This window comes from Choloepus didactylus, chromosome 20, assembly GCF_015220235.1.
Source record: "Choloepus didactylus isolate mChoDid1 chromosome 20, mChoDid1.pri, whole genome shotgun sequence".
Classification (NCBI taxonomy): domain Eukaryota; kingdom Metazoa; phylum Chordata; class Mammalia; order Pilosa; family Megalonychidae; genus Choloepus; species Choloepus didactylus.
Window position 1 is genome coordinate 20,353,580 of NC_051326.1, and position 10,366 is coordinate 20,363,945.

Here is a 10,366-nt window from a genome sequence, read left to right on the forward strand (position 1 = left end):
GAAGAAACGCCTTTTAATTGTTCTGAGTCAAAAATCTGTCTTCTGGGAGCTTCCTTATGGGCCTTAGTTCTACCCCTACGCACCTTTCAGACAAACCTAATTTTTCTTCCACATAATAAGCTTTCAAACATGTAAACTGAAATGAGTTGGATGTAACTGTACCAAGCTTAGGGAAAACATACACAGAGATATTTTTGGTGTGGCCATGGATATTGTTTGCAGCACTATTTACAAAGTCTGGAAAGCTCATGCAAGAAGTTCACTTTTCTCCTAGAAGCCTCTCTTCTAGGAGACTGAAATATGCCAATGTCATAGCTCGCAGCCAGAAGCACTGAGTGGGTGGAGCTAGGAGTGGGAAGAGACCTTCATAAAGAATGATTTTGACTGTAGTCATAGATTATAGAAACACACATGCTACTATAAATACTTATAAATATCTCGTGCTCACTTCCTGAGAAAAACATGTTCGTTTATGTTCACAACTGTTTTCGTTTTAAAGAAGCTATAAATAACAAGGGCTCAATATCTGAATCTGAGCAACTAATTAAAATTTTAAAAAAGGAGCAGCTTATCTTCAGTTCCTTTATTAGGAAACATTTCAAACATAGACTGATGGTTTAAGCAAAGACAGCTGTTTCATTTTACACACAAAACCACAATTTAAAAAAAAAACACTTTTAAAAAGTGGTCTTCACTTTAATTCTTCTCAATAAAGTTGTGGATTCCACCCCCACCACCACCCCCCATATTTTGACTGAAAGTCTTTGAAAACACATTTCCTCATTTTTTTTTCTGAAATGTGCATTGCTTCAGAATTTATAACCAGTTCCTTTCTATGATCAAAAATAAATGTCATAATCAAAGTTTCTAAATAAAGCTACCATATTTTTTATTAGTAAAATTTACCGAAAGAAAACATCTTCAGATGAATTAGAAAAAGGGATTAACTACAACTATAGAAGGGATGGAAAACTAGGATATGTAAAAATATGGAATATAATAAAAAAAGTTCCAAAACAATTACTCAGGAGAATGATTGCGGTTTCAATTGTCAAGTATAGAAAAATGGAGAGATTTCAACATTAGATGAAAAGAAATGACACAACCACTAAACAGCTGTTTGATCAGTGTGTATTATTTAGCTCTCTCTGGGCTTCAGTATTTTTCTTATGTGAAATAATGCTACAACTATTTATTTAAAGTCCACTTTGTATCAGGCATTATTCTGGGTTTTGGATTTATATGTAAGTATGGTAAAGAAAGTGGCATCTGATATTGATTCTTTGAGAATTATTCTTGAGAAATGATAAAAAATTAAAGCTATATTTCAGATTTGTCCTCTGAGCTCTAGAGTCATATATCCGACTGTCTTCTTGTCTACTTCCCAGGAATTTCAGACTTACCATATGCATAACTGCACTCTTGATTTTTATTCCTAATCCTCTCCACCTTTATCTTCCACATCTTATCCTTTCCCACCAAGAAACCCAAGACTAGAACCTGGGAGCCACCCTTCAACCTTATTATCCCCATCTCGTATCCAATCCATCACCAAGTCCCATTGAGTCTATTTATAAAATATATTTAGAATAACTTACTTGCTGGATGAAGCCACAATTGTTCCCTTTAGCTGTGGCCTTTGATGGTCCAGCAGCCAGAGTAACTTAAAAACACAAGCACAGGAAAACAAAACAGCAGTTCCTCTCCCACGCGTATGATCATTTAAAGACTATGCATTGCACTTAAGATGGAATTTTAAATCCTTAACATGGCCTTCAATTGCTCTCCGTTATCTGGCCTCTGCCCGCCAGTCTAGCATCACCTTCCTCTCCTCTGCCCTTTGACTCTGTTCCCCAAACTTGTGGCCTTTGTGTCTACTTTCCTGCCCTTCAGCTTCTCCCTACCGCAGGGCCTTTTCACAGGACTTCCTTTCTGCCTCCAAAACTCCTTGCTGTGGTCTTTCCTGGACTGTTTTTTCACGTTTCCTGCAAGTCTCAGCTTAAATGTCACTTATTCAGAGAGGCTTTTCGTGACCTGGCCAATCCAAATTAAGCTTTCAGCTCTACCCTCCTTCATATCCCCCAGTGCTTTGCCTTCTCAGCACTTACAACAATTTTCTTCATATATTTTTATGCTTGTTTTTTTCTTTAATGCCCCTCTTCTTCTCTAGATCACAAGTTCCACTTCTGTAATCATTTCTCAGTTGTACAAGAGGGACAATAATACCAGTGGTGTTGTGGAAAGTCAAAAGAGATAATGTATGTGAAAGCGCTTTGTAAATGCAATGCACAAAGCAAGTTTTGTTGTCAGAGCAAAAATATCCAGGGATAATTCAACTGAAGTTTGGGGTACAAATTTCTGAATAGTGTTTTGATACTCTATTCTTATTCAGGAAATTGCAAGGGAGATAACTCGGTATACAAAGGTAGCATTGAAGAAAATTCTGTGCTTACTATCTTTCTCTTATTTAGATAATCATTCAATAAGTAGTCATCAAATACATATTATGTTCTAGATAAGACACCAAACACTAAAGATATAAATTTAAAACATCATAATTTTTAATCTAAAAAGATAGACATAGGGTACAGGCAATGCAAACAGGAAAGGCAAGTAACCCAGCAAAAGATGATGAAAACCTTCTCAGAAGAGATTTTGGAGATTAAAAAAAAACTGGAAATAAATTCTGGTTCCACTACTTACATTGGTCAGACTGTTTAGCCTCTGAGCACAATTCCCTTATTGGTTTGGAAATGGAAGGTAGTGATATCTACTTCTAGTATTGTTGTGTAAATTAAATTAGATGTTATGTGTAGAAAACTAGGTTTACTAGTCACTTAGTAAATGTTAATTTTCTTCTTTCCCTTCATTTTCTTAAATCTTTTCAACAGACAGAAACCTAACCAAGCACATTTATAACTGGCAAACAGACATTTGAACTCTTAGTATGAGGAAGAACAAATACTGGAAAACTGGTGCCTAAAAGAAAATAATTACAGACCCAGAAACTTCTTGCAAACAACTGTCATTATCTCTTGTCATTACTACAGAAAGCAAAATCCCGTAAATTGCTCTTATGGGAATGTCCTGCCTACACGCCCTTGTGATTCCACGCCAATACTTTTTTAGATCTCATTGAAATGTTTATACAGAGAAGGAAAAAAATAGGATGATGGCAGTAAAAGGCTTTTCAAGCATATATGGAGTTACCTTTGGCAAGGAGCATCAGCAAATTATAATCTTAAGGCTTGTGTGACACTTCTGGGAAACAGATACGGACATTGTTTCTCTGTGGATGGGTTGTCCTGTAAACAATTTCAAACTCTTTAATCTCCCAAATTCATCTGAATTCTTTCAGGCAGTACTCAGGGAGCTGCTCAATGTAATGTAAAATCATTATTTGGATTTTTTGAAGAGACAGAACTTGCAGTTGATTTGAGAGCAATGCAGTATAGGGTTTAAGATCATGGGCTCTAGAGTCAAACGGCCCTGGGTTTGAGTTGTCTTATCACAGATAAAATGTTTGGGGAGTGTTTCCTCTTGCTATTGTAACAAATTGCTACAATCCTAGTGACTGAAAACTGCACAAATTTATTATCGTATAGTTCTAGAGGTCAGAAGTCTAAAATGGGCCCACAGGGTTGCAATCCTTTGAAGGCTCTAATGGGGAATCTGTTTCCTCGCCTTTTCCAGGTTCTAGAGGTCACCTACATTCTTTGGCTCATTCCTCTTCCTCCATCTTCAAAGCCAGCAGTGTGGCATCTCCACTCCTCTATGAACAACTGCTTCCCTGTTAAAACGACCCTTGCAATTACATTGGGCCCACCTGGACAATCCAAGATAATCTCTCCATTTCCTCATCTTAGTTACGTCTGCAAAGTCCCTTTTGCCATATGAGGTAACACGTTCATAGGTTCCAGGGATTACACCATGCACATCTTTTGGGGGGTCCATCATTCAGTTACGACAGAGAGTGAATTATTTCCTCAGTTCTCTTACCTTTAACATGAGAATTGCAATAGTTTCTATAGATTAGGGTTATTATGAGAGTTAAATAAAATTGCATACATTGTTATTAAACACTCCTATGTAAATGTCTGAACTAGGAGCATGAGATATTAGTGAGTAAAGTAGATCCATTCCTTGCTCTTGGTGAGGATATACTTTCAATGAGTAATCAAAAAATATAAATATATACTGCAAACAGAAATAAGTGCTACTATGAGTAAAGTATGAATTGACAAGGGGATCCGATCTAGTCTAGAAGGATTAGGCAAGCTTTTAGTTGAGCTTTTGCAAATAAATAGGAGTTATCTAGCTGAAGTGAGAAGTAGAGAATACCATTGTGGGAAGAATAAAAACATGTGCAAAGACCCAAGGAAAGAAGGAGCGTGGTGCATCCAAGGAACTGAAGGGCACAGACACAAGGGAAGAATGACAAAGTATGACGCTGCAGAGGCAGTCAGGGGCCAGAGCAGCTCATGCTAAGAAATGTCATGTGAAGATATGGGGGCTTATCTTAAGGGTAATGGCAAGACTGTTCTGATCAGATTGCATATTATAAAATAAAACTCTCAGAACTGTGTAGAGGATGGAGGACAAGACTGGAAGCAGGTACACTGGGAAACAGGTTTGATCTTAGTCCAGGTGAGAGATGATTGGGTGTCACAGATAGGACTTTGGGGGAAGCAAACTCTGAGATGGAGAACGGCTGGCAAATGATTTATTACAGAGTGCTCTTGGGATCAACACCTGAAGAGGGGAATGAAAGAAAACAGGACTGGGCAGAAGGAGATCTCAGCCAACCTAAAGGATGCTCTGAAGTGTGGATGACTCCTCAGAGTCGGGGTGAGGGAGCAGGCCTCTCCACTGTGGTTCTGTCACTGGATGTGGGCTGCACCAGAAAGGGGGTGTGCTGTCCTGGGAGGCAGCCTACTTGAGTGGTGACAGTCCTCAAAGGACTCGAGAGCTGAGCATCTGAGGACATCCACCATATGGAGGCTTGGCCTAACATAGCGGCAGTGAAGATGGGGAGAAGGTGGACGGATTTAAGAAATATTTTGCAGGTAGAAGTGACAGAACTTTGTGATAGATTATAGATAGGGAGATATCAAGGATGATGTCCTGGTTTCTGCCTTTCATAAATGAATGGATAGGTAGTCCATATTTCTATATATTTTGTATTGATTAAATATTTAGACAAATGAGTCTAGACCTCAGAAGACAGACTTAGGCCAGGGATAAAAAAATTGGGGAGAAATCAATGAATGGCTGATAATAAAAACCATGAGCCCACATAGGAATTACCTCAGAAAAGAGCATAGCTTGAGAAGGTTGATGAAACGTGAGTAATAACAGTAATTAATGTTGATTATGTAAATTGTTTGACACTGTGCTTGGAACATAATGAAGACTCAGTAAACTCTTGTTGTCACATAATAACTATTTTTTTTTTCTCAGCAATGGAGATGGGCTGCCCCAAGGTGGGCTACATCTGTCACTGAATCCATACTCATAGGCAGAACAGGAAGAAATGTCAGGTGCCGTGCTTATGGGGAGTTGAATCAACACCAGATCATCTAGAATTGTCATTGGAGGAAACATCCTTTAGGAAGATGTTATCCTGGGTTCTTGTTTGTCTTTCACTCCTCCCACCTGATCTTTTAGAAACCTTTTGGCTTTATCTTCAAAGTATACCCAACATAACGGCTTTCCAGGTAGTGTCTCCTCATCTTTCACCTGGATTCCTTTGAAAGCCTCCTAACTAGTCTTCCTGCTCATAACACAACCCTCCTCACCTTTGCCTTCCTAAATTCTATTCTTTGTTGAGAAGTAACAGTTATCTTTTTAAATTATAAGTAAATTCATGCCATTTCTCTGCTTGAAACTCTCCTATCTCACACAGAGAGGATGCCACCTACATGACTGTCTTAGTGTCCTGACTGCTATGACAGATACCACACAAGGGGTTGCTTTAAACAATAGGAATTTATTGTCTCAGGGTTTCAGAGGCTGGAAGGCTCATTTCCTTCTGGGGTGGGTGGAGTACTGGCTGGGTGGCAATACTTGGGTTCCTCAGCTTTCCCATCACATGGCAATGTCCTGTCCTTTCTCTTCTTGGTTCCAGCTCCTCCCCATGACTTTCTCCTACTATTTCTGAATTTCTTCTGCATATAAAGGACTCCATTAACCCAGATTAAGACCCAACCTCATTCTGTTGGGCCACACTAAAAAGAACATCTTCAAGAGATCCTACTTACCATGGGTTCACATCCACAGGAATGCACCAGGAGTGTGTCTAAATTTGGGGTACATAACACAGGCCACCACAATGACAAAAGCCTAGCAGGTTGTACACAGTCTTGCCTCTCCCCCTTCCCTCTGCTTTCGTACCTGGACCTCATCCCTTCTGACTCTTTTCCTTTTCATTCTGCTCCAACCACCCGGTTGTCTGGCTGTTCGTCATACATTCCAGGCATACTCTGGTCTTCAGGCCGCTACACATGCTTTTCTTTCTATCTAGAACATCAGTCCTCCAGATATCTACACAGCTCATCCTCTCATAGCTACACAGTTTATCCTCTCACTTTCTCCAGGTCTTTGCACAATGTCACTTTAATAGAACCTGTCCCTGAATATTCTATGAAAATTTCAGCCCTTCTCTCCAGTCCTCCACAACTCCACTTCATTTTTCTCCATGGAATTTATCACTTTCTGATGCCATCTATATTTTATACATACACTTTTCTAGTGTCTGTTTCCCCAGTAGGTTGTAAGCTCCATTGAGGAAAGACAGGGGAGTTTTGCTTTGGTTTGTTTTGGTCTGTTTTACTATTGTATTTTCCATGACTACAAAATGCTGGTTCATAGTAGACCTTTAGGAAATGTTGGTTGACTAGATGAGTGAGTGATTGAATGAATGAATTAATACATGAGTTCTCTAACTCAATTTTCTAGAGAAGTGTGTTCACTACACTGTCTACCTTTGTGCATTTTCTAGGCTTGTTTTGAAGAGATCAGAGGAAAACTAAGACTAACCCTATTTTCTTGGAGTCCTAGAAAGTAGACCAGGCATGAAGTTCTGTAAAAAAGTCTCTGGGGGCCCTTTAAAATCTACACTTAGCATGCTGGCTGGATGCAAGTGCTCCATACAATCAGCGGAGACCCTGGTGGACTGAACACTGTGGCAATGTCGGTCAGATGCCAAAATAAATTTTTTTTAAATGTCAACACCGTTCCATATGCGATGTACATAAAGCACCTGATGAACTTTTCCTCCCCACTCTCCTAATACTATTGTGGACATATTCGTAAGCCGAAGGAGATATTGTCTATTATTATTATTGTCATTATTATATTACAATTTTGTTCAGTGAGAATAGACTAGCACTTGTACACGGTCTCTGAGAAGCCATATTTCAGGTTGTGCCATGTGGGTAGGTAAACCCTTGTTCTATAATCAGACATACTCCAAATTGTCACCCTTGACTGTTAGGCTTTGTCTTGGTGGCTCTCAGGTTGTCCTGGAAAGGTGGAAAGGGATGTCCAAAGGGCACTACAGTGGGCTGCAAGCTGGCTGGAATGCAATTGAATAACTTCACTGGGAATTAAAACATTCTTGTGGTTAACAGAAACCCTTACTTTGTGTTTGGGAAGCTTTTGAGAGTCCAAACTACCTTGCTTGTGTCTTTTTTTTTTTTTTTTTTTTTTGCACTCTGCTGGTTTCAGCTATTTTTTGAAAAAGGGCCTGAGTCTGGATAATTCTATTGTCACAGATGAAGTAAAAAGAGCCCCCGCTCCCTCCCCCGCCAATTCCTGTCCCTGAATCCTGAAAACAGCTTTTAGTAACATTTTGCACAAGCACAGGATATTGGCAACTCAACTGTTAAACCTGTCTGTGATTATTCTTCCTTGAGCTCACTCTGATGTCACCAGCGTAATTTGAGCCTGGAGCTTTTGTTCACACTTTAAATACCAGTCCGGGAATGATTTCGCTACAGACTCTCTCAAGAGGCCAGGCGCTGAATTCCGGGAGATCCCACATCGATGAAAGCAAAGCCAAGCCGCCAAGCCATCGTCATGTCCACCTCGCTGAGAGTCAGCCCGTCCATCCACGGCTACCACTTTGACACAGCCTCCCGTAAGAAAGCCGTGGGCAACATCTTCGAAAACATAGATCAAGAATCACTGCAAAGGCTCTTCAAAAACTCGGGAGACAAGAAAGCAGAGGAGAGAGCCAAGATCATTTTTGCAATCGATCAAGATTTGGAGGAGAAAACACGAGCCCTGATGGCTCTGAAGAAGAGGACGAAAGACAAGCTTCTCCAATTTCTGAAACTGCGGAAATACTCCATTAAAGTTCACTGAGGACGAGAGAGTGGACAAGGAGAACGAACATTTAAAGACCAAAAGTGAGTTTGTGAGATCCTAACACGTGCAGCCTTTTGGTGCTGCCTTGCAAGCTTCTCTTCTGTCAGGACTCCGGAGCCCGGGAAGGAACAGCACGAACTGGTTATAGTGACTCAAACCGATTTCAAACCCTGTGCTGTTACAGTGGAGAGCAAAACGCTTTCGGCCAGGATTGAAAGCTTGCCCCGCAGGAAAGGACTGATGCTGGTGCTAAGAGAAGAGTCTGGGCAGATGTAATGGGAACTGAAGATAGCAGAGGGCTTGGGAAGGAATGCATCAGGGTCACTTTATCAGGCCCTGAGGACTTAAATTCAACATGAACTATTTTTTAAAACCAAACTGGGCAGGGGAAGGGAGGAGGGAGCAGGGAGCGGGAGAACAAGCAGAAAAAAACCATGCTCAAATTGTTTACTGAGTTTTTAATTTGAATGTTCAATATGTTACCAAGCCTCAATAGTTGTCTATTGGTGTAGCATTTTAGCGATCAGTAATTGATTATTTATTTGCATTTATTACAATGCCTGAAAAAGTGCACCACATGGGTGCAAAGACAAATCCAAGTAACCGCAATACTTTTAGCAGCTTGGAAAAACTCTATGCCACCTTTTCTGGTTTGTAAAGGTTTTTATACATTTCAAACGGTTGCACAAAAGCTAAAAATAATGGGGTCTTTCATAAATCCTAAGTACTGTGAAAAAATTTTATAATGTTTTTTATCTTCTGACTAATGTTAAAATATAATCTAATTGAATTTCTTACATTTACTGCATTAAGTATTAGGAAGTGAATATTATCCACTATATAGTTTATAAAGGTGATACGGTTTCTATAATTTATTATATATGGAAAGTGATATGCAACCGTAATAAATTATTATAAATCTAGCCACTCTTGGTCTGTGTTGCTTGGTCTCAAAGGGAAAATAAGAAAGTGAAGTTTGATTATTATAAGCTTTTCTAAGGCTTTGACTCTAAGAATAAAAGGTCATTTTAGAGTAGCTTTACATTCATAGCCAAACTCTTTTAAAACAAGTTTTTACATCAAATATCCAGGAAGTTTCTCCATCCCAACTTTAAAGTGTAAGATACAGACATAGAAATTCATAGACTGGCTCATCAGCATTGCTGTTTATGTCTCCATTCAGGAGGCGTTTAAAAAGACTTTTCTCCCTGAATTTTTGAAATTTGTCCTCTGTGACTGGAGTAACTGTCCCCATTTGTAGAAAACTCATTTTAGACCCAGCATATGGTATTGCTAAGCAAATATTTATTTATCTAAAAAAAATATATTTTGGAGTAAGAGTCTGAATTATGATTAAGATTCTGTAGGCTATCAATATTTATTTAATATAAACCAATATGGGAATAACATTATGGTCCCTTTGCCTATTTCCTCCTACAGTTATATAATAAAATATCTCTAAGGAGTCATAATGCCTGCTCTGCTTTCCTAACAAGAAGATAAAAAATTTCTCAGAAATTAAGCATTTCAGAAACACCTACAAAGGTTTTTGAAGATGCTGATCATAGTAAAATAGGACAAGTGAACTACCTAAAATCTTTTAAGAGGGGTATTATATCAAGATTTTAAATAATAAATTTTAGAAAAGGAAATCAAGTGGTAAAATTTATTTTCAAATATTCATTGACACTTTTACTAAAGATAGTATAAATCATCCCAGTAAAAGGAGTTCTTTACATGAAATCATATGCAGAATTCTGCATGTGTGTGCACACGCATTTTTTTCTGGGAGGAAAATTCATAATTTTCATCATATTTTCAAAAACACCCAGGAGACCAAAAAGAGGTAAGAATAAAAGAAGAGCTTTGAGAGGTGGGAGATTCAGCTCTTGATGGGATCTTGGTATTATGGAAGTGAAGGTTATAAAGAATCCTCTGCCCCCTGGCCCGATTTTTTCCATTCTTGAGAACCGGACTTGCTTAATCTCACTTATAA

The 10,366-nt window shown here is 38.9% G+C and overlaps 1 protein-coding gene across 1 annotated transcript; it reads left to right on the forward strand.

Moving 5' to 3' along the window:
• Positions 1-7,985: 7,985 nt before the first annotated feature.
• TCIM (transcriptional and immune response regulator) lies at positions 7,986-9,948 on the forward strand. Its single transcript, XM_037813031.1, has one exon. The coding sequence runs from the start codon at positions 8,047-8,049 to the stop codon at positions 8,365-8,367; it is 321 nt and encodes a 106-aa protein (XP_037668959.1). The 5' UTR covers positions 7,986-8,046; the 3' UTR covers positions 8,368-9,948.
• The last annotated feature ends 418 nt before the right edge of the window (positions 9,949-10,366 follow it).

Coding starts and splice junctions, on each gene's coding strand:
- TCIM (XM_037813031.1), top strand. CDS start 8,047: ATGAAAGCAAAGCCAAGCCGCCAAGCCATCGTCATGTCCACCTCGCTG.